General features: G+C 44.7%; 1 protein-coding gene across 1 annotated transcript in view; it reads left to right on the forward strand.

Annotated features, from left to right (window-relative positions):
- Positions 1 to 25,450, forward strand: part of LOC119652819 (irregular chiasm C-roughest protein) — a 626,589-nt gene that overhangs the window by 392,688 nt on the left and 208,451 nt on the right. The window contains exons 7-9 of the mRNA XM_038057146.1: positions 13,371 to 13,574; positions 13,838 to 13,983; positions 20,866 to 21,013. Coding sequence (XP_037913074.1) covers positions 13,371 to 13,574; positions 13,838 to 13,983; positions 20,866 to 21,013 — 498 coding nt within the window. The remainder of the gene's footprint in view (positions 1 to 13,370; positions 13,575 to 13,837; positions 13,984 to 20,865; positions 21,014 to 25,450) is intronic.

Consider the following 25,450-nt stretch of genomic DNA (forward strand, 5'->3'; position numbering starts at 1 on the left):
CACCACACCAATTGTCGAACGGCACTTCATACAGGTTACGCTAATCCAGAATAGAATGGTACGTTTTATTTGCAATCTGAATTCGCCTCTTACTCTCTAGCGGAATTTAGTGCTCCATTAAAATGAGCTGCATCACCATCCATCAATTTTTGATCTTGAGTTTCAGTCCCATCTTTCTTCTTCTTTTTCTTCAGCCTTTGTCCCGTTCACAAGCGGGGTCGGCTCGTCGTGATCGGCTTCGCCATTTGGCTCTATCGAATGCCTGATCTGGGTGCAATCTCGAGGCTTTCAAATCCCCATCCAGCGTATCAAGCCACCGTTGCTTAGGTCTGCCTTTTGGTCGTTTACCATCGACTTCGATGTTCAGACCAATCTCTGCAAATGAATTCTCGTTTGCACGAATTGCGTGACCATACCATCGAAGACGCCTCTCTCGCAACTTTTCCACTATCGGTGCAACCCCATAACGATCGCGGATATCCTCATTTCGGATGTGATCTAAACGTGTGACCCCACTAGTCCAACGTAGCATCTTCGTCTCCATTACCGCAAGACGCCGTTCATTGTCTTTTATGGTCGGCCAACACTCAGAACCATAGAGAGCGACTGGACGGACGACATTCCGGTAAATTTTTGATTTGAGACGTTCGTTGATACGTCGATCACAAAGGACACCAGTTGTGGAATGCCACTTCATCCAGGGTTGCGTTAATGCGTGAAGCAATTTCATAACGCAGTTCTCCATTGGCTGATAGCGTTGACCCGAGGTATTTAAATTGCTCAGTTCTGGGCAGATCACTGCCGCTGACAGTGATTGTGCCTGTTTCATGGGGATCGGTCGTCAAAGAGGAGTGGTGAGAGGACGCTTCCTTCATGAACACCAACAGAGACACGAAGCGGTTTTGATACACTCGCCATACTTCGAACTTTACTTCTCGGATCGTGGTAGAGCAATTGAACCCACCGCACGAGTTCTTCTAATTGTTGTCGTAGAGAATACCAGATGAGTTCGTGTGGCACACGGTCAAACGCTTTCTCTAGATCCAGAAAGGCAATGTAAAGAGGGCGATGCTTCTCACGGTGTTTCTCCATGAGTAACCGTGCAGCGTGTATTGCGTCAGTAGTTCCGCAGTTCTTGACAAATCCGGCTTCATTCACGGTTATTTCAACGATGTTTGAATTCTCACTCGTGACAGCAAACCCGTCAATTACCACTATCCAAGCCCCCTCGGAGAACCGGCACCCCCATAAATCCAACGACCGCTACCACCTATCAACATTCGGAGCAAAATAAGTCAAGGGGCAATGAACAGCAGTAGCGGTGTTCCGCAACAGCAGGCGAAAAATTGAGTGACGTTCACTAGCTAGTCGCTTCCACACGGAACCATCAACTTTACAACGTCGCAATCGTGGCCCCCGCAAACAATACGCGCGGGTGCCACTATTTGGCGCAGGAGCCCGGCAGCGTGATTCCTCCAACTCGAGGCCCAATTCACTTTGGCCGGCGGCGGCACTTGGGTGGTGATAAAGTCACCGCACCGAGCTCCTACAGTGTTTGTGGTTTCAGAGGCTTCCGCAGAGCACACAGGCCGTTCTGACATGACGGACAGAATTCATGAGGTCTACGGGCCTCCCATGGTTGGTGAGGTGTTATTTCCGAAAGGAAGAATTTCACCCCATTCACGATCTGGTGCACCCAGGCATTCGGACAACGATTCGGTTAAATAGTATTTTAAAGTATTTCTGGTCCATGACATTAATTCTTGGGCCAGACAGAGCGTCGCATTCCAGAAGTGCAAAACTATAAACCATGTAAGGAAAGTGGTAGGAGTGTTCCCTCGGTTCACCAAGCATTTGCACACAATCCACCTCGACATCACTGGCTCTTTGCAAGACTCGCACGGTTTCCGGTATACCTCACAATCATCAATAGGTTTATGCGGTAGCCTGAGGCTATACATCTGAAAGGCACCCCTGCATTCCACAATTTCGTGTGCTGGCAATTATAGTCATCGACCAGGGAATTCAGTTTGAATCCTCTCTTTTCTCTGAGTTAGCTTCAAACTCCATCGGACAACGCGTACTACCGGCAATCCACTATGATGCTTTAAAGGTGATACAGGACGCTGGAGGCCGCTATGATGGCCCAAGACGACTCTTCTTGGTCGCTGGTTTTGCCGCACGTTCTTCTTAGCTTCCGGGCAGCCAATCGCGAAGAATTTCCTGCAAGTCCCGCGGAGCTGGTATACAAGGAGAACCTGCAACCTTCCCAGTGACCCTGTTCTCGAAATCAGGTCAGAACTCAAAGTTACTAGTCTGGTGCGCCTGTTCAAGGATGCAATGTCAAAGCTAAGGCCGCCACCACCCACCAACCATGCGAAAACCGTGGCAGATATGCCCCGGGATCTCGAATCCTATACGCACGTTTTAATTGCGATGGACGCTCCAGCCAACTTGTACCGACATTATTATAGCCTCATCGTCGGGGCACGGTTAAACGGGTCTCCTTGACTAAGCTAAAACTCTTCGTCCAGCAAGAAAACGCTACCGGTGGAAGAGGCGCGCGATACGTCCGTTTTGACTTACGGTAGAAAAATTCAGGGAGCCGTGACTCTGGTTCATCGCTGAAACCAGTCAAAACCATAGAGAGCGACAGGATGGACGACATTGTGGTAAATTTTAGATTTGAGACGTTCGGTGATACTTCGATCACAAAGAACACCATATGTGGAACGCCAAGTCATCCAGGTTGCGACAATGCGTGAAACAATTTGATAACGCAGTTCTTCATTGGTTAATAATATTGACCCGAGATATTTAAATCAGTCACTGCCGCTGACAGTGGTTGTGCCTGTTTCGTTGGGATACGTTGCAAGCCAGGTACAAATAGAACAAATGTCTACTCAAATATCAAGAAATACACAAAATCTATCATACCTGAAGTGTCCAATTTCGGCTTTCCCAACTTGTTGAATAGCTCAACTAGGGTCTAAGAAACGCCTGTTGACAGCGGATCTCCATGCTCCACCTCAGGTCTATCTGGATCTTCGGGGCGGTTGTAAGCCTTTCGATAGCCTTGCGAGGGGCGTTAATAATGAACAGATGGATGATTCTAATCAGATCCTCTATTAAAAAACCAAAAAATGACTGAGGGTTTCGTCCAGAGCAGAGGCAACTCATCATACGCTGCCTCACCTCTCTATTGGTATAACAACAGTTCTTGACTCCTCTCCAAGTTGCCATTCATACAGCGAATCCAACGATTTAGGTTTCGGGTCAGATGTAATTATTGACAAAAACCATCTTTTAATTCGGATCTTATAAGTCTCTGCTCTTCGGAGGCCTATCAGCGCCCATTCTTCTCTTTAAGTTTCAATCTCATTGATTGGCAAGAATTTATTTCAGCGTCAAATACTAGCGAGCAACCGACAGGCAAGTTTCGATTGGGCTCGAAAATATTTAGGACCCAATATCAAAAACAAAACGAACTGGAAAAATCCACTTAAATTCAAAATAAAAATCGAAGCAATCTCTAAAGTATAGTGTGGGTTAGGCATTTCCCTTTTCCAGCAAAATTGAAATTTTCCCGTGAATTCTAACCGCCAGCAACATTTGCATTGAACATTTATCGAAACCCCCATCATGAGGCCAGTATTTAAATGCCAAAAATATCTTAAACGAACCAGGACTTAACTCGGGAAAATTCTCCAAAAAGGACACAAGAAAACCAACCACTAAACTTTTTACGAGTAAAAATCCCCTCGGATCGTAATGTCCCCGGGAAATCTTCCAAAAGGGATTCATTTCTCTCTTTAGCATGAAGTTGCCTCGGCAAAAGTTAGTTTCCTGCAAATCTAGTCATCTATATAATTTCGGTGGTACATATTTCCTATCTGCCCAGAACAAGCTCAAGGAACTTTTCGAAAGGACTATGGCAAAGGATTTTGGAGGTGTTTGAAATTATTCAACGCGACAAGCGACAGCATCAACATGGCTCTTGCTTGTGCTTGGTATTAAGAGTGGTTGGGAGTATTGTGACCACAGTCATCCTTTTTTCGCTAAGTTTGTGTAGTTTTGAAAAGTATGCATAGAGGGAAAATCCCTTCGTCACCGCGGGATATGCTCTTTAGAAGTTTAAATGCTTCCTTGAAGTGGTAAAAAATGAAAAGTTGTAGTGTAAATTGTTGCTAAATGAGATGTTTGTGGAGTTTGTCCTTTTTGTGATTCTATGTGGAATGTGGGATACATGCCTCCATCTTCACTATTGACTAGTGTGTGATTACGGGATCCCTAAACATCTAAAAATATTGGAATGAGTCGGGCTAGTATAAACGGCTAACACAATGAGGAACATAAGAAGGCCCAAACATTTTTCACCACTAAAAGAAAGGGCACGATTTCTCATACGAATCGTGAGGTTGGGTCCTCCTGCGGATGGTTGTCAGACGCTTATCATAATATTTTTAATACAGAACTAATGATGTTGCCCACATTATATGATAACTTGATAACATTTTGAAAAGGAATCGAGATTAAACTCTTCCATTCATACATCCTTCCTCCCAAGCCATAGTTTCTCACCTTTTGACGGTCAATAAAAATTAAAGATCAGAATAAACTCCATTCTTTTTTCCAATTAATGAATGTTTTTAGAATTTAACTAATATACGGCCCCCTTAAGTCAAAGGTGTTATGCTAGGTTACGGCGAAGGAGCTCCAGTTGGTCAAAGCATTCAGGGCTTTTGTTAGACCCATCGTACAGTCCGCTAAAATCACCCATTCAGTGGCCTCCCGCCTGGGTAGTTCGCTCAGGTAGTGCTCAGATTCTTCGTTGAGGAAAATCTTATCAAAGTACCCCCGCTGAGCTCGGAGGGAGATGGACAGTTGGATAGGCCATTTCCTCCTCTTCCTCACAGTGGCTCCAAATAACAAAGCTGGGAACACAACCCCAATTTTTCTCATGGATGTAGTATTTTAAAGGGTGGTGCCCCATAACAGCCCGACCAGCGTTTTCATTTCACACCCAATAAAAAATCCAGCCCCAATAAAAATGTCATTATATAAGGCTCAAGTTTTTTCTCAAAGATTTTCGCCTCTCGGCAGGAAATGGGAAAACCTCATCCTGATCCCACCATTGTGTAACCAGATCCTTAGCAAAGCACTCTGTCAGTCTCCTCATTACCTCCGACGTTCAAGTTCCCTAACATCCTCATCAGGAGCAACAACTGCTGGGAGCTCAGCATCAGCTGATTTCATTTGATGTTGCTGTTTATTGCTGATATGGCTGTCCGCCTGTCAGAGCAGATTTGAATCGTACAAGCCCTCCTTCTAGTGACAAATATTCTTCTGCTGGCAATAAAATATAGTATATCTTCACTGTCATTTCTGAGGAATAGACCTAGTTGAATAATCGGATTTTCTGAGAATACCTCCGATCTGCCTTCTATGACTGACCCATCGGTGAAGATTATTAAGTCTACAATCCTAAAAGAGAATCATTGCCAGGAGCCATAAGCAAAAGAGAGAAAATCACTGTCTGTATTCAACCCCTAAAACATTTTATCTAAGTATACTTTCCTCGAGCGACATCATGGGAGGAGCGTTGCGAAAGATGTGCCTGCGGGCCGCAAGGTGCGGACTCAGCATAAACCTAACCAAAACGCAACTGATGCTATTCACCACCAAGACAAGGATACCTGAATTCCATCTACCACGGCTGAATGAACAAAGATTGGTTCTTTCCTCTAATGTAAAGTATTTGTATGTAATCCTGGATCCAAAGCCAAATTGGAGACTGAACATAGAAGTTAGTTTTAAGGAGGCCTGTATAGCTTGCTATACCTGCAAAAGAACCTTTGCAAAGAAGTGGGATCTCCGGCCGAGGATGGTTCTCTGGATGTACACCGCTGTAGTGCGTCCGATCCTAACGTACGGCTCTATTGTATGGTGGCAGGCTTTAAGGAAAAAATACAATAGGATGAAGCTAAAAAGGATTCAAAGAACCGCGTGTGCAGGTGCTACTCGGGCTCTGCAGTCCTGCCCGGCAGATGCTCTCAATGTACTCCTGCATCTTCGCCCTCTAGACCTCTACAGTAAATACGTTGCAGCGTTCAGTGCCGTCAGACTACGTTAGTCCGGATACTGGGCAGCCAAATACCTCGGGAAATCTGGCATTCACTACGGACTATGCAACACGCAAGCTGGCTAAACTTCATGAGAAACTTTGCTGTGGACCTTCCAACCATGGCAAAGTGAAGATCGGCGTCGTGTTGCGAGGTTATGACTCAGTATTCTTTCCCGACGGATCAAAGATGGCCTATGGAGTCGGCGCGGGGGTTTTCTCAAATACACACAGTGTATCCAAGTCGTATGATCTCCCAGATTTCGCCAGTATATTCCAAGCGGAAGTACTAGCGAGATTGGAAGTCTGTCGATGGCTGGAGCGAAGTTCGAGCCCCAAGCGTAACATGGCCATTCCGACCGATAACCAAGCGACCATCAAGGCTTTGTACTCAGCGACGACATCTTCCAGGCTGGTGGGACAGTGCAGAGATGCGCTGAACCATCTAGGTGGCACGCTCAAGGTCACCCTCCTCTGGGTTCCCGGGCATAGGAGCGTAGAGGGGAATGAGTGGGCTGATGGATTGTCCAGGCGAGACTCTGCTTTTGGCAGTCCTTCGGCGAATACACTCGGTGTTCCGCTGGCCGCTGTCGGGGGCCGAGTCTACTCGCACTACCAAGCAGCCGCGGGCCTAAGATGGCGAAGGCTTACGAGCTATGCCAAGTCAAGGAGAATTTGGCCCGCTTGTAACATAGCTCGATCACGAGAGCTCCTATGCCAGATGCGGGCAAATGCATTCAAGATTACGGCGGTTTGCACGGGGCACTGCCCCATAGGGGACCATGCCGCTAAGCTCGGCATACCCTACAATTCACATTGCCGAAGCTGCGGAAAAGGAAGAGAAACCCTCATGCATTTCCCAGCTCTACCTAGAGTCAGGCTACGGATACGGGGTAAACCATCCTTTGGGGACCTCAGAGAGATTTCTAGCTGGAGGTGGGAGAGCTGCTTTCTTTAGTGAATGCTACGGGCTGGCTCTGCCTCCCTGCTCCCATAACAGCAATCACGGTCTTAACTGGGCTCCTCGGAGCGGCCACTGTTACCTACCTACCCCATACTTTCTCAGACAATTATATGGATCTTTATCCACTCCAACATGTAAACAGGAAAACCGATTAACAAATGATTGATTCCATCTGGCTTAATAAGTGCTTTTAATAGAAAGGATCAGTCGAAAGGTTTTTTGTGTCCACGTAGGTGGGTTTCCCTGTTTTGGGAATAAATATCACCTACAGATCACGCCAGGTAATATAAGAGTGTGTCAAGAATGCCCGGTAGATATGATCAGCTGGGCTACTTTCTCAATTAGAGCAATGAATTTGATGCGCCCCTCAGAGATCATAGCGCTAACTTGCACGTCGTCCAATCTGCCTTCCGTGCTTTCTGAAATAGAGTGGTCCATTACGAAATCAATGCACTTGTAATCTAAGAGAGTGATACAGATGCAGAGCGAGAGCTAGCATTTGCATTGACGTATAATGGGTCAGAATGTTGGAAATTTGAGCCCTTGATTTCCCCACCAGAAACCATGGCTGGCTCTTTGGTGAAGGGATCATAGGGTAAAACTTCTGACATTCTTACATTGCATAGTGTACATATGTAAAAATCTTGCAGCAATTCATCCGACAATCGAAGTAGTCAATGGTTGCTTGACAATGGCAATTTGAGAAACAGTGCACCTTGTCCATGCTTTAGGTGAAGACGCCATCGGTTAGGCATCCCCTTTACTGGCTTCAGAAACCGACACTTACAGATTGTCGATACCAACCCCGTGGTAGTTCCGACAGCCTGGTTGTTCCCTTACCTTCTTAATATTTGATCCAAGAACGCCGATGGCTAAGAAAGGATCCAGTCTTCCAGTTCTCTCTACTGCCGTACTGGCTTGAAGCAACTGCGTGGTGGTGTTCAGATTATTTTGGATGCAAAGTCGTCCAGGAGTTCCAACAGCATCATGATCCTCAGATCGAGGAGCACTTAATGGACACTCATATACAGTATTGAGGAAGGAGCAGTATTGCCTAAGTCAGTCATTCGTACTTTCGTCGGCAAAGTTTGTACTTGACATTATGCGGTATACACCTATCGACTCAAATTAAAGCTACGTGATGCATACGATGATATCCTATCAACTAGGGGGAGTTTCTTTCTAATCTGGCTATAGCGCTTACTGTGGAAACCTGATCAATTTTTGGCATCAGAGAAGACCCAACCATCGGCTTGGATTCCCTCGGCTGCAACTGGAGACCTAGCCATTAACACCCAAGCTCCCTTTGCTCCATTTTAGGTTAACGAATTGCCACTTCGGTTGGTCAGCCAGAAAGTGTATCCCTTTAAAGAATTCATGTAGATCTGAACCCTACAATTTAAGTAGTTATAAAAAATATAAAACTGAAGTATCTGTGACATTAATCCACTAAAAGCTGTCGTCACACCCTTTCCGTCATGTATCTATGTTTGGACATTAAATAGTTGGGTCATTGGCCATAGGCGCTTTTTTTCCTTACCGACTTTGGTGAACCGAGAAAGTGTGTGCTCTACATCTTTGTATCAATCGGGGCCCTCCATCCCGATTATTCTTTTGTGGAGTATAATAGATGCATGCAAACAGTCTCAAGTTTCAATGACACGTACCAAAGTCACGTGGAACGCGCAGGTGGCACCTCCTCAACAGGAGATACGTGAGCATATCGGACAAGCGGAGTAGGGACGAGATAAGTGAACCCCTTGGTACCTAGCTATCGGCCAAGAAGAAAAAGGCCTCTTCGCCGAAGAAAGCTAAGTCGGCGAAAATTCAAGGTAGTTCTTCGATTACGGCCCCAACTTCAACCAAAGGGGAAGAAGGAGAAGAATCTATAGCTCGAAAACCCGAACAACGGACAAAAATGGGCGGCAAAATGCGGCAGAAAGAAAAAAGGAAAATTCGTCGGGAAATAATCATTATTTCCAAGAAAGGATATCCTTCAGAAATTCAAAGCGGATCCGGAATTGGCAGACCTGGGCCGCAGTGTGGGGCATATCAATCGTACGCAGAAGGAGACTTGATGCTGGAGCTAAACAAATCCAACGAGAAGACAGCGGATATTTTTCACGGCAAGGTAAAGAAGGTGCTAGACGAGCAAGCTCAAGTTGAAGCTCGAAAGCAACAAATAGTAATCAAGTGCGCAGACCTAGACGAAGTCGCATTACAAGAGGATATCTGTGCTGCGATAAGGGAACATTTCAACCTGATCGTGATAAGAAGAATAAAGAAAGCGTATGGAGGTACACAGACCGATATCGTCAGCTTGCCAGTTGAATCGGTGACTAAACTGATTACCGCGGGCAAGGTAAAAATAGGTTGGGTCGTGTGCTGACTTAGGGAACAAGTATCTCTCAAGAGATGCTTCAGATGCCTCGATTTCGGTCACTTTGAAGTAGCATTTACTAGTGAACACGATAGGTCGAAAAGGTGCAGGAAGTGTGGAGATGAGGGCCATCTTATCAAAGACTGCACTGAAGATCCGCGATGCATGTTGTGCAAAGAAAAACGACCCGGGAGCCGGTTTTGTAAGGGCAAAAGTCAACGACGTCCTATGACGTTAACAGCTTTTGTGTTCCTCCTAGTAAAAGATTGGCGCGATATGAGGAGATGCTAGGGGACTTCGTGTTGAACGTTAAACACCACAGCCCCGAAATCATTGCCGGCGGTTTTAAGGCGTGGGCCTTAGTTTGAAGAAGTCGAGTGACGAACACCAAGGGCCAAATCCAGTTTGAAACCTTCGTGCAGCTGGACACCGCACTAGCCAACGTTGGATGCGTGCAGAGGGCTAGGCCCAATCATCGATCTGACTTCTTTCAGTGCCTCGCTGGCGAGAGGGATGGTCCTGCGAATGAGTAAACATTGCACCCACAGTGACCATCAGGCCATCTCTCTCGACATCAGGTACGGAGGAGGCGACGATCAAGTGAGCAACAGAAATGGAAAAACCAGGATAGATAGGTAATCCACTGGACCTTTCGAGGAAGAAACCTTCCTGGCGGCTCTAGAAGGAGGTCATGACCCGAAAAGAACGGTGCCACAAAAAGTGAGCCAACTATGTCAGCGGGTAACTGAGGCATACGACTCTATAATATCGCGATGGAAGTTTTACTACAGTAAGAAACCAAGCTTCTGGTGGAACTAAGCAATCGCGCTGTAGCGCGAAGTAGCCTTCAGAAAGGTGTACGGGAAAGTAAGCAGAATCACTGCAAGCAGTTGTGCCTTGAGGCAAAAATGACCCCGTGGGGCGGTGCTTACAAGGTTGTAATGAACAAGATGCATGGACCAAAATCACCACAAGTAAAGCCTTGAAGTTGGCTGATAAAATTAAGCCCGCATGGTTCATAAGCACATTTGACTCATCCATGGCGGAAGGAGTGTCCCCCCCTCCCTCTTCAGTGGAAAAGGCGGAGGTTGATTCTGCTACCGAGGCTTCAAAAACCACCCGCGCACCCTCTTCATATTGCCCTATCTGTCTTTTAGACACTATGGGGAAGATGTCGCTAGCTTATGGTCTCTGGGTATAGGTTTCGCAGAGCACGGTCCACTGTCGATGCAATCACAACGGTCCTGGACTTGGCTTGAGAGGCGTTGGCCGCTGGTAAGTGCTGCGCGCTAGTGACGCTGGATGTCAGGAAAGTCTTTAACTTAGCCAACTGGGGTTGGATTAATGCACCCTGGCTAAACTGGGTGTCCCTGGTTACTTAGCCTGGTTAATCGAAATTTACCTATTGGAGAGACTAATTTGGTACGGGAAGAACGACGGACTGAAAGAATATGTTGTGGCAACAGGTGTTCTTTCCGTACTGGGACCCCTGCTGTGGAACATAAAGTATGACGGAGTGCTTGGCCTTCGCATGCCAAAGGAGGCAACGTTGATTGATTTTGCAGGAAATCTGGCGGTGATAGTAGTTCCGAAACGCTCCCAGTACGTGGAATTGTATGAAAGTGTCAAAATCCAGGTTGGTAATCACTAGGTCGTTTCAAAATCGATCATTAGATACTTGGGGGTAATGATCGATGCCAAGTTGAACTTCAAAGGACACCTGGATTATGCACGCAAAAAGGCAGCATAGGCTAGCTCAACCCTAAAAAGGATAATCCCTTATATTGGAGGGTCAAAATCTAGTCACCGGCTGCTTATCGCAGGAGCAGTGAAATCCATCCTGTTATATACTATCCAGCGAAGGGTAAGTTCGGCATACCGGCTAATCGCGCTGAGGGTGCACAATGCATATTGGGCAGTATCCGGTAAAGCAGAGTATGTCATCGCGGGGATGATTCCCTTAGATCTTCTAGCGAATGAGGTACACTGTCTTCACCGGAGTATTGAGAGATGAATCGAAGAAAAGCAAGGAAAATTGAAATACCACCTAAGGAAGTACTTATCGCTCTGGTTTAGATGAGTCCCGGATGCGCGCTACACGCGAGGATCTGGAGCATGTTATGTTCCATTGGCCGAGATTAACGAACGAAAGAGGCCTCAACACAGTTGTCGCATCCCACAATTTCGTGGTGGAGATGCTGAAGTCGGAAGGAAAGTAAAGTGCTCTGAACGCAACAGTAACTGCGATACAAGAAAAGCTGCAGGAACTAGATCGAGTCCGGAAAGCGCGACGGACACGTGACTTGCTGGTGGAAACCAGTACCTTGCAAAATAATATTTCAAGGTTGTTCCGCGGAGATATGGGCGGAGAAGTGAGGGTAGTTTTAGTGGGTGGAAATCCCACAGACTTTTGCAACCTGGCGCATAGCATTTTTTTAAGATTTCCACCACCAAAAAAATGCACCCATAAAAAAAATTAAGCCGAAAGTTAGCGGATAATTTTTGCAGCTAAATCCAAAATGTAAAATAGACTGACTACTGTACCGACCGGTACGCCGCCTGGAAGAGTACTAAACTTCACAGTTAAATGAAGTTGGCGTAATTAGCAGCTCAACCCTGCCCTCATGAACCCTTCGTTGTATAGGCTTGTGGAAGGCAATCCACACAGGAATCAATGACATTCCTTTACATTTAAAATTTAATTTGCGGAAACTTTTTAGCCGTTCTAACCAGCTTTGTTTATCAAACTTCACTCTAAATGGAGCAGTACGATAAAAACCGCGGATGCTAAACGAATTTCGCTTCAAAACAGGACTCAGGAAATCTAACATCAGTTTATTTCTGTTCCTCCTAGTCCTCGTCAGAATAGTCGACATTCAATTATACACAGACCACCAGCTTTATCGAAGTAAGCAAGAACGAATGAAATAGGAGCTCAAAGGAAATCTCTTAAATTCACAGAATGTCCTATCTCCCACTGAAAAATTCCGTTCTAGACAGTTTTCCATCATCAAACGTCAAATGGAAAAATGCAGCGAACATCAAAATAAGTCCGGGAAAGCATCCCCGAAAAAATAGGGAGCCGTACATACCTCATACAGCCGCCGGAAGTTGGTTGCTTTGATTTTTCTCTGGCTACATTTTTTCGGCCGCCTCTTCAGCTTTTCCTGAGCAGCTTTTCCAATTTTTCACCCGTAAAGCGGGAGTAGGGCAATGTTCGAGATATGTCTGTGTATTTTCTATTTGGTCATGGTCTGAAAATGACATCGGACTTTTTCTCGTGTCAGATTCAAAAGGACCCGGCTAGAATGATGAATGTATGGATAAGTCCTGGGTGCGCTCTAAATTCTCGTCCTTGATACGTTTCACTCTAGTCTGAATTGGCGTTGAGTTTCAGTGGTCAAATATTTTCTCTTTATTGAAGTTTCTTTGTGATAGCGAAAATTGCTGGTTCGCTTTTTTAAATTTTTGCTTTTATACTACGGACATACCAGTCGAGAATGTCGGGGGTGAAATCTCCTGGAATTTTTCTGGAATTTTCAGTTAGTCCCAGTTGGAATGCAGTAAGGATGCTACTAGAGCTAGATGAATAACTTAATTTCTCGGTCCTCCACACCGAAAAAGAAGGTCCAGTAAAAAGGAGTCAAAATTCACGAAATGAAAATCTCCGAAGCTGAGTTTGTCTTAGCTTCAATTTGTCAACACTAGCATAACAAGGTAGCAGTGACAAAGCTACAATTCTCAGCCCTGCACAACATCCGCTTTTCTATCCCCGAACTCGACGGCATTCAAATCGAACAAGGATTATTTGATTTGTGCCATTTTTTTCTATCCTTTCCACATGCTTTGACCTTGCTTTTTCTCTGAAAATCTTTTTGACATTCCTCTGTGATTTTCCTTTGCAGGACGACCCCAACCACAAGTACGCTGGCTGGTGAATGGACTTTTAGTGGACAATCAAAACGAACATAATTCCGGTGATGTGATTGAAAATCGACTTTTGTGGCCTTCCGTTCAGCGAAATGATTTGCATTCGGTCTTCACATGTCAAGCGGTCAATACGGATCTGGTGAAGCCAAAGGAGCGAAGCTTTATCCTCGACATGCGATGTAAGTTATTTTTTGATTGACCATATGCCTTGCAGCCTTTTGATCTTTTTTAACTTCAAAAGGCTTGATTTTTTGAGGCTAGAAAGATGATATGATAAAAAGTAACCGAAGGAAGCGATTTTCTATTTTTCTTCTGCTACTTTTTTCCATATGGGCTTTGGAAGAGTGGAAATCCTCAGTATGTCCTAGCAAACCAATGTTCTACGCATTCTTCATGGAATACTACGCCTTTACCAAAAAATATTTCTTTTCTATTTTTGCAGTAAAACCGCTTACAGTGAATATTACAAATGCTCCACATTCAATGGTAGCCGACAGGCGATACGAAGTAATTTGTGAAAGTACAGGAAGTCGACCGGCGGCGATTATAACGTGGTACAAAGGGAAACGTCAGCTAAGAAGGACGAAGGTAAGTACTATACTTGCCCAAAGTCGGGGATATACTTTTCAGATTTTAGCATGGTAATGGCTTAACATAGGAGCTGCCTTAAGGACCAAAACCTTTGACTTTCTCGAAAGGATCTTGTTTGTTTCTGTAATATGAGCACGCTTTTTGACAACGGTATCGAACAAGGATCAAGGAGAACATTTGACGTTACCAAATTTCACAGTATTGACCTAAGGGAATTGAGACAATCGGACTCAGAGAGCACTCCTCTCCATCCTGTGGCACTCTACTTTTATGCGCTGAATGGCCTAAGCAAAAATAGTTCAAATTAGGTTTTCTAAAGGTTACCGTGAAGCAAAGAAGTGACAAAGCAAAGAAGAGTGGCCCATTACAAAAATCTTCACGATAAACTGGACACTCGGGATGGCGAGAGAGATCAATATCGACTTGCTAAAAAGCCAAACGAAACACACAGAGGATAGCGAACACTTCTGTTGCGTTAATGTCAAGAATGGTAGTTTATTTACCAACCATCGAGCGACTACAGAGAAATGGTGGAAATACTTCGAGCAGATTTGATTGAAGAATTGGTCACGCTCCACTTCCACAATCATTGCCGACATTTCAAGCAGTTCCACCTGTCAACGCAACTGTGCTGGTCAATAGGGGTGTGAATGTCAGTGTTGATCCCCCGCTTATGCCGACGCGTTGGAACAAGCGTGGGTGTAATTGGGGTAAACATGTTGTTCGGATGGAGGAGTAAGCCAGCCGCTCTCCCCTCTCCCCTCTCTGAGTTTGTCTTCTTGTCTGTGGATGAAAAGTTGAGCTGTTGAATGAGTGGATGTGTAGCGTCAATAATGGAATGCTTACGAGGCCCGAACGAAGCATGTCACGTGGTGGACGAATGCTCTCCGTATTAAACGCAGCCTAAGGAAGAGGTTCCAAAGGATGCGCCCTCTAAGTGTTGTCCGTGCTGATGTCATGTGCTCGCCTATAGGTGAGATGTCTTGTCTTATAAAGATCTGTTAAGGCAGTCTAAGGAAGAAGACTAGAGGCGATTCGTTGGTGAGCGTTATGGTGACCCTTGCGGTAGGGTCTACTGGATATGCAGAGGGAAACATAGTCACGACATAGCCGGCATCAAGGTAAACTGTGAACCTATGCTGACTTGGCATAACAATATTTGTGCATAGCTGGATGAACTATTTCCGAGTTCCGTGCCTTCGGTGTCTAGTGACGGTCGCGCTGAAGGAGGGGAAGAAATTCCTCCCCTAAGGTGTTGTGAGATTGGCGACAGCATGGCGAGGCTCAGGTCTCGAAAGTCCCCAGCCAGGATAACTAGCGAGATGTACAAACCCACCCCATGTCCAATATTTGTTTGAGTATTGCTTTCGGGAGGGCATTCTGGAAGACTGCCAGGGTGGTTGTGCTGCTGAAGTCATCTGAGAAGGATAATAGTAATCCTCGGTCGTGCAGGGCGATATCCCTTCTCCCGGTTCTTCACAAGGTCCTGGAGAGGATTATGGTCCAGCGACTAGGGTTGAAAACGTCTCATCTGGTGTCTGACAGACAGTATGGTTTCCATACCGCTAAGTACACCGACGACGCCATAATGTATGTGAAAAACGTTATTGTCCGTTGTCATAGCAAGTACGTTCTTGGAATCTTTGTAGATTTCAAAGGCACATTTTAGTATCTAAGGTGGTCGTCTGTGTTGTTAAAGCTTTGTAAGTGTGACTGACAGCAATTAGCTACTTCCAAGGTGTCAATGAGCGTGTGTGGGTGAACGTGGAGCGTGACTGCCCTCAGGGATCTATCGCAGGTCCATTTATATGGAACCTGATGATGGACGAACTGTTGGGCGAGTTTTTGACCGTTGCTGAATGTGTTGCCTACGCGGTTGATCTCCTCATTCTTGTTGAGGGGAACAGTCGACTTAAGCTCGGACAGCAGGGTACTGAGTACATGCACATATCGCGTGGTCTCTTAAAGTCGGTGTCGCAGTCTCAACGGAAAAAAACCGTCGCAATTATGCTGAAAGGCTGCCAACGTCATTCGCCCTACATTAAACACAATGGAGTTTCATTGAATTACCGGCAGAAAGTGACATACCTGGGAGTCACGATCGCAGAACGCATGTCCTAGGGGCGTAGCTTTGCCACAAACCGATTTAGTAAGTGTAAATCAGGTGGAGGGGCTAGGACCGCTTGCGGTCAAAAGGGTGTTAGATATGGGTGTAACATCAACAAGTTGCAGCTTAGATGGAACGAATGTGGAAAGGTCGGGTCACGTATAAGTTCCAGGGGAACTTCCGTCGTGGACTTCGTGCTTGAGATGGGCTTCCTCCTGACGGGGCATGGTAGTTTGAATGAGTTTCTCTTCTCGCGGAACTTTGCCTCCAGTCAGGGTTGTATTCTGTGTGGGGCAGACTCAGAGGACTGGTTCCATGTCCTCTCACCTCATCTCATGTTGATTTCTCAAAGTCGCGGGTGGATTCGAAATCTATGACTTCTTACCACTTGAAGAGTTACAATTCTTTGTTTCCATCTTCATGTGTTTTTGGATACCCTTTGTATGGTGGTAAATTACCACCAGTTCCCACACCACGACAAGGTGGTGTCCGAGAGGAAGAGGACTTCTCCTAGTTTAATAAAAATTTGCAAAATAACCTTCGCTCGGAAACGCCGGCACAAGGTCTGTTCACTTTTTTCCGCAAATCTAGTCTGCAGCCTCTCATAAGGGTATTGTGATTAGTTTAATAATGACGATCGATTGCCCTTGGACAGTGCTTACTCTACGTGCCCAATGGGCAAGATTCTCCCATCAAAGCGGTTGTACATGGTTGGCCACTATGTGGCAGTTTCGTTCTAACTACGATTAATACACAAATTCGCGAGGGAGAGCTCTTTTGCCTGGCTTGGAGTTATGTTTCTTTCTAACTGGATGCCGATCTCAAAGACGCAATGTCAAATAAGCCTCATATCCGAGCATGCACTTGGCATAAACTACTCTTTCCCGACGAAGGTGAAAAGGCAGTCATAGACGTACGCCCTTTCCTTTTGGAGCCTCTTTAATAGTCGGAAAATGAAAGCTTTCTTTATGACCAGACGACAGAAACTTTGAAAGACCCATCCCAGAATATTGATGAATAACGTGCGCTATTAAAAGTATTTTTACCGGGTTGGGATCGAATTATCAGCTACTTGCTTTTATGCTTTCATCAGGCATGGTACATTGGTCAGAATTAGCCTGATCAGTTTTATCAATTTCGTCAAGATACCGGAGTCTCTAATGGCCGTGTAGAGTTTTAATCGGGCTATGCTATCACCTGCCCTATGATATGGAGTTTACCAATATACTGAAAGTCTTCCCTGCTTGTCGCAAAAGGCGACTAAAAGGGATAGAAATTTGTGGGCAAGCAACATGTAAGTTTAAAAAATTTATTGCTACCGTAACGTTAAAAACGCTTCGGACAGGGACTGACCATACGGTAATAACCTTTGGCTATCGAAAACGCACTATGATTGGTTTTGACGGTCCTCAGAATGCTCACTTTCGTGCAACTTGGGCGAGAATTCTAGCGCTTCGTAAGCGATATAAGATGGTGATACTCTTGCCACACTTATGGCAATATGCTTTTGTACTCTGGTGTCGGGTTGCTTCTAACGACTACTGCAAGGCGCCATCTCTTGACTCGGGTGACGGTTTCTGACAGACTTTTCACTGCAAGATTTTTGTCCAGGTTATGGAGCATCGCAATTGTACAATGCTCCGCAACTTCCGATGTTGTGGAGAAGGAGGCTTTCTACGAGCAATTACCAAGGCAGGATCTGACAACACCTTGCTCGGGCATGTAATGGGGAAGCATGGTCTTGGCGATCGTAACAGTAATGGTGGGGAGTTCGTGGATTTCTGCAATTTCCACCACCTCGTCATTGATGGCACACTGTTCGAGCACAGAGCCCGCCATAAGGTCAGTTGGGTTTCAACTGACCGACGCCTTACGAGCAATTAGATCGACCACTTTGCGAGTAGCAATATATTTGAGAGTTGTTTTCTGGATGTGCCTAACAAGAGAGGTGCTGACATCGGCCTCAAAAGGGATCACCATCTGACCCTCGCTTACATTCCTTTGCGTGTTGCGTCCGCCGCTTCTCGCAGGGCTGGCTAGCTGCAATCCACGCAGCCGTCGATAGCGGGAGAGCTATCTTACTGATCGTGCGGAAGATCTACTGAGTAACGCGCCTGAGAATATCGATTGGCTCTGAGATGCTATCAAAAATTCTTTTCTCTGGAGTGCTGCACAGGTCGTCGACCACGTCCGGAAAGCACGCCATAAGATGTGGCTGATTGCGTAATCGTGAAAACGAATCGATGAGCCGAATGGGTTGAAGGCTTTGCTGACCGCTCCGAGTGATGGTGGACGTGAAGCGCTTGAATTCTGATATCGGGCAGAATCCCGAAAAGTTCAGCGTAGTGTACGCCGTAACAAGACAAAAATTTCTATTGCATTCGTCAGGGAAGCGGAAAATACCGCCGATTACGATGATGAACAACTAAAGAGGGTGAAAGAACACTTCACATGGTTCTTAACCGTATTACTTTCGGTGGGGTTCCTCCCCTCGTGAATGGAATGACTAGTCACCACAACATGCGGGTACAAACTGTTGTTCCAAGCGGAAGGGAAATCATTTTGGTCATCAATGCACTCGGATTAAAACTTCAGAGCTTGACGTTCTCCCCGGAGATTTCTTTATTGCTACACTTCCAGTTACTGCAGATCTGCTTTTTCCACACGTACCGCAATCTTGGGAACCCGAGACCTTTCTCAGAGAATAGAAGAAGGGGATGATCATTAAGATCCGAAAGAAGGGGACCCATTTTGAGACTGACGGTTTGAGGGTTATCTGCGTGCTCCTTGACGTTGTAAAGATAATAGCTAAAATAATTCTGGAACGCATCAACAAACATTTCGAAAGCTTGAACGATGATGATGAAAGAGAGTAGGCTGGTTTCCGCTCCGAATCCTCTTGCATTGAAAAACAGTGCGCGGAGTGCAGATCTTCGCAACACGAGTTTTTCATCAATTTCGAAAAATCTTTCAATAGCGTAGTAGCGCTAAGTATTTTGAGGTCTATAGCGGAGTCCGCTAAGGTTGCATTCCGTCGCTGAAATTATTTCTTCTCGTTACCGGTGACGCTCTTCATGCTACCTTGTCCATAGGACGTGGAGGAATTCAATGGACGATGACATCTTTTCTCAGACACCTCTGTTTCCTCTCTCGCCGGGTCATGGTTTTTGGTCAAAATGGCTCTGGAAGTCGAAGCAAGTGGACACCGACAAAATCAAGGTTCTCAATCCAAAGGGTCATCGCGCTCTCCCTATCTTAATGGATAGAGCATCGAAGACGTTGATCAATTTGTCTATGTAGGAAGCGTGGTTTTTGCCGACGGTCGAACCGAACTAAACGTTGCTCGACACATTAGCGGCGATAGATCCACTTTTGCTGCATTGTCTAAATCTATAAATGCAGTTATCTTAACCTCAAAATTAAATTGAGACTGTTTTGGGCTAGTATTCTTTCTGTATTGCTATATGAAAGTAGCACATGATTACTCTCCACTGTTACTCAAAGGCTCCAAGCTTTCATCAATACCTTCCTCCGTCGTGTTATTGGAGTGCGCTGGCCTGACGCTAAGTCAAACAAAGAAGTTGGTCGGCGCACAGGCTTGGCACTCGTAGCAATGTGATATGAGAACGAAAGTGACAGTGGAAAAGTCACAAATTAAGGAGGGGCTACAATTACATTGCCGTCTATGCCATGTAGTGGAATCCACTCTCCCAAGGTGGTCGACAAATGGGTCGTACTATGGGCACCTGGCGCAGAACATTAGAGGACGAGTGCGAGCTCCTCGGAAGGTTGTAGTTAAAGCTAAAAAGCATTTCAGGTAACCGCGAACGATTGCACGACAACCCCTGAACTACAATCTTCTCTTCTGGTTTAGAGAAAACTGTTTGTTGTGTGCTAAGAAAGGCCTTATTATGTTCCCATAATATTCAACTAAAGCTCTGTTCATAGCAGTTGGCGTATCTAGAATTGTTCCGTTTATTTACTATGGAAGCATTCACACAATCCAGCAGCAAGCGTTCCAAATCCGTACAGGTCAGAATTCATGCAAAGAATACTTTTCTCCCCTGATAGATGCATTAGTTGATACTAATTTTAAAACATTCATTTTTAATTGGTTTGCGTCGATGAAAGATGGAGAACTGCGTATATGCACAATAAATTTCCTAACATAAAATTCAAGCCGGGAGACGAGCATTCCTAGCTTCTACAATCCCGTGTTTGACACGCTCCGTGCTGGACACGGAAATGTATAGAAAGATTTGTTTGCATCTGTCACGTTGAGCGCTCGACACGTTAGTTGTTGGATCGTATGAATACTTTCGTCGATGTCCAGCGTTTTTGCAAAGATTGTAGGGGGAACACAATGTTTTGCACCAAATGGTACTGATTGGAAGACTTGTTGGGAATGAGAATAAGACTAAGCACAACAATTTTAAACCGAAATCAACCATTCATTCTAAGATAGATTTACAAAAAGATAATTTAAGAGATGCGTATTTTTTCGTCGACGACTGGAGTAAAAGAGACCGACACTAACGTCAATCCCGTCCAAGTTGAGAGCAGCGCGAATAACGAACATGGCGGTGCACATCTGAAAGCTGCTATAAATGCCAACCGCCACAGGCTTGTTCATCTGCCCATATTCAAACTTCCTTCTAAGAAGTCTTTGTGAAAGTTAAATAAAAGATTGGCCAAACATTAATATTCGATGAAAACAAAGTTTCTTTACTTCGAAGTATCTTAATACAATATTCTGCTTGTTCTACTTTCAGGACGACATTATGTACAATAATACCAGTCGGTCGGAACTAAGTTTTGTACCAACAACGGATGATGATGGAAAGCACCTCACATGTCGAGCGGAAAACCCAAACGTGAACGGTTTGTTTCTGGAAACTTCGTTAAAGCTGAATGTCGTATGTAAGTACCGCCTTCAGGTAGACAGTCAATCTAGATATTTCTCGAGAAAATTTGCTCCTGGTGTTCTGGTTTCAAAATTCGATAAAAGTTAACCATTATGCGTGGGAGTAATACTTTAATTTAAAAAAACAATCTTCTATTTGAATGAGACACAGTTTCTGAAGTGTACCTTAATCGTATATTCAAGGGATGAGCTCCTGACATAAATAGCTACTATTGGAAGAATCCGACTCCCACAACACGGATATACACGAAAGATGAATACACCGCGTGCATCTCTTAATTAAAAAGCCAATCTCTTACTTCCAAAGTACAAAAGGTTCCTTCTTCCTCAAAAAATTACAGTCACCATTAAATACAAATATTCAAACTTCATAGAAGCCAATCCCGAATCAAACAGGCATCCCACAAAATTAAGATACTTAAACAATTACCCAAGAAACTTTCATAATTTCTTTTCCTCCTAAACCCGAAAAAAAGCACTCATGCTCATCTCCCACACGTTTTGAATGAAACCCAAGTCCCCCTTAACATCGAAGAAAACTTTTTAACTCGTCTGCATGGCTTCATAATCCTCCCTTACACACCCCCAATGCAAATCGTTACTACAGAGAGTATTGTTGAGATACTGGAATTTTATAGGAAACTTTCCTTAATAGATATTTTCACCTTTCCGACTTGTCCATTTTCCAAACATAAAACATAAATGAAATGATATTGCCAACACACAACTCTGTGTGGATTGGTTGTCTGTCTGTCTGTCTGTATTTTTGGCTTTTATGTTACCACAGCACATTGAAGGTGGTACTACTTACTTGCACGTTTTATAAGAATATCTTAAATATTATATAAAGACGAGGAAGATTAAGTTGATTAATTACACGGGGAGTACCTCAGGGCAAGAAGTGGAAATGATGGGAAGGGGGTTTTATTTTCGAAATTTTCTTCAAGTGGTGATGATGAGATTTGGCGTTACATCCATAAATTTGCGACATTATCCTGTGTTTTTGAACGGATGTAGGAGTAAATAGTATATTAACCAAGCGACTAAGGATTCTCACCTCATCTGGGAAGTTATCAAGCTTTTATTATGAAAATTACCTGAGTTTATAGCAGAAGAATTTATCTGAAAATGTCAATACAGCTCGTGTAAGTTATTTGAGCTGGGAGATAGAGACTGTGGGGTGGTGGATATTTTTACCACCCACTTCTCTTGATGTAGGACTTTGTGCCATTATCTTTGACTGTAAGTGAAATCATAATTATAAAATTGAAGTTTTGGTAGGCCTCATTTCTTGGCAAGGTATCTTGAAACCTAATTAATTGTTTAGTGTACGACACCGACTCCCAAAACCTAGTTCTACCCAGAGTTATGCATTTGTAAAGGAAGCAAATAGGCGAGCCTGTCATGGTGGTGACACGCAGAAAAGAAGTAAAGCAGTTGAGAGAACTATACTTGGCGATCTTTACAGAAATGATAAACTACAAAACTAATGCGCTCGCAGGATTGTTTGTCCCTCAATCCGTCCATTAGGAAGAGTCTTGGGAGCAGACATTATTCGCAGGTTACTGCAGGATAAACTACCTTCTAGGAAAGCTGGATATCTCTGGAGGCATTGTCTGAAGATTATATAGGGAGCTCCTACTGATATTGCAGGATAATGTGTGGCACTTATACAATGAAGGAAAATATAACCCGGGAGAATATTTTATTCCGACTGTAAGGCTAAAGTACCTAGAAGTGGGAAACATCCTGCTTCTGCTATAATCACCATACAATTTATGAAACTGGATAACTATGAAATAAGAACACCAGTTTTTCAGAACGCCGTACAAAATCCTTCCTTATTATTTTTATAATCAACCAGTCCAGAATGATGAAAATCTAGCCGAACTCGCTTCGATTAAGGTTTCTAGAATTGCCCTGTGAACTCAACAAACCTTATGTGAATCCCTGGGAAGCGCTTTCCCTGGAAATAGGCATAGGATCATGATTTATTTTTCTCACGGAGAGAGGCAACAACAGGAAAGTTTCATCATCATGTACAGCCTTCATGATATATAACAACTCAAGAACTGTTTGATGTGTGTGTTTAGTCGAGGAGAAGCTGAGCAAGCTGAGCACTCAGGCCATGGTGGCTCATTGTACTCTCTCTAACGGAATATGCCAGCTTCGTTAACGTATAGCAGGATTTCCGTTAATGGATGTGATGCTACCTGTCACAACTGGAGCACATCGGCACTGAAGATCTGATGCCTGATGCGTCCATTGGCGGGGCATTCGCCTAGAAAATGCTCCGTAGATTCCGCTCCTCATTACAGAAGGGACACGTATCATCCTGAATAACTCTTATTCTGAACATTTGTCCAGCTAGTGACTTATGACCTGTCAGGATGACAAGATAAACTTTGCGGTACACGTGTTCTGTTCTGACAGGAAAAATTTGGTGTGTCTAACAGCATTTAGGCTCTCCCACCTGTTATAATGGGAAGCTTGTTCCCAGTTTTTGAAGGCAGCTTTAGCCAATGCAACTGGTACTCTAACTGCTGGTTCAGGCCCCGACATGTAGATTGAACCCTGTTTTGCGAAAGCATCCGAGAGCAATATTTTCCCTCTACGCCACAGGGACCAGGTACCCAGAGTATTTCCACCGTATTGAATTTAGAGACGGAGTTCAAACGGTTTCTGCATTCCTGAATGATTTTCGAGGTGACCAAAGCAATACTCTACGGCCTCAATGCAGCCTGGTTATCACTGCAAATTGTGTTGCGCCTGCCCTTCAACCGCTCGTCAATCACCCTGTTTGCCGCCCTTAGGATCGCATATACTTCGGCTTGAAAATCGTTGCATATTATCCCAAAGGAAAAGCCTAATTCTCCATTTTATTCGAGAAATAGACTCCGGCTCCAGAGCCCTGTTCTGTTTTCGAGCCATCGGTATAGAACACTTCCCTATATCCCGCCACGCATTCCTCTGGGACTTCCCAGCTCTCTCTACTTTTGAGGATAACTTCATACCGGAGAATTGGATTCAGTACTCCCAGTAATTCTTCCAATGCTCAGTGCCCCCCCGTCCTTTCCCCATAGATCTAATCGAATTAGTCTATGAGCTGCACCCATTGCAGTGCTTTGAATAAATATATCCAAGGGCTGCTAATTAAGTAATCCATTTAGAGCTGCGCCAGATGTCGTGGTTTTGACACTGGTAATACCCAGATATAGTTCTTTACAGTGTAACTAGTTTACGATGAAAACCTTTTTGTCTCACTTTATCCCGTATAATGGCATTACCACATGTGGCCTAAGTCCCCATGTCAAAGCAGAGATCGGTCTGCACAGCTCGTGACTCTAAGATATTTCACATCTTCGGAGAGTTGGAGGGGTTGTACCCTTCCAGAAGTGCATGCCCGGGTTCTGTTAACCCAACATGCAGATGATAACCTCGGCCCGGTAACCAACGTCCGACATGTTCTATCTTACGCAGCTCAGTGTTCACAATAGTGAACTTGGGCCGACCGCCAAAACTCAAAGCCGCGAATTAAAATAATAAAAACTTGTTTTTCCTCTCGCTGATATATAGTATATAGTATGATAGATTTAGATTAGTATAAATGTAGCTAGATGAGCATACCTGTTAGCACTGATGAAGGTAACAAGTGATTCACAAAATATCGGCATTTGCAAAATATGTAGGAAAAACAAGTTTTTATTATTTCAATAATCAATCGCTCGAAATACCGCGTAATTACACTCGGTCAAAGCCGGGATTACCTACTGGAGCCACTTTAAGGCAGCTTCGTCAGTGCACTCCAAATGGAGAAGCCCATTGCGAAAACCTTGATTGCTAAATCTTAGTTTAGTTCTAGCAGTTTTTTTCCACAAGCATTTACGGCGGATAGTTAATTATCCCTCTGATAGTTTGCCACCCTTCGAGGAAACACCCATGGTGGCAGTCAGAACTGAGGCTGCAGCTTGCGCATACGTCCTCTTCCTTCCCATCTTCGTGCCCATGTTGTTATGGGAGGGATCACCTTCATTAAAATCTCACTCATAGATTTGATCATCTTCCGGCACACCGGTTCTAATCTCCGCGGGACGTGAATGTAAGCCCTGGTCCAGAGCACAATTAAGCATTGGCCACCACAGATGTGTTGGTCTGACACTTCCTTCGCGGATTACCGCTGACAGAAAAGTCTGGCGCGTCCAGTGTGGATCTCACTAGGGTTACCAGTTTATCCGCGCCTTCCGCCGAAGATTCTGCTTCCTTGCACCAAATTTATCTAGCCATTCCAGCACCTAGTAGTACAACCACGTCCATGTCCTTCGTCCCAAGGCGCTTCATCTTCCTTTGCAGTGCATTCTTTTGCTGCCAGCTTGGGGCCTCTCCAAGTTCACGGTGTCGGGGCCGCTTGAGCCCATTTCCACATACCAACGTTA

Source organism: Hermetia illucens, chromosome 3, assembly GCF_905115235.1.
Source record: "Hermetia illucens chromosome 3, iHerIll2.2.curated.20191125, whole genome shotgun sequence".
NCBI classification, from domain to species: domain Eukaryota; kingdom Metazoa; phylum Arthropoda; class Insecta; order Diptera; family Stratiomyidae; genus Hermetia; species Hermetia illucens.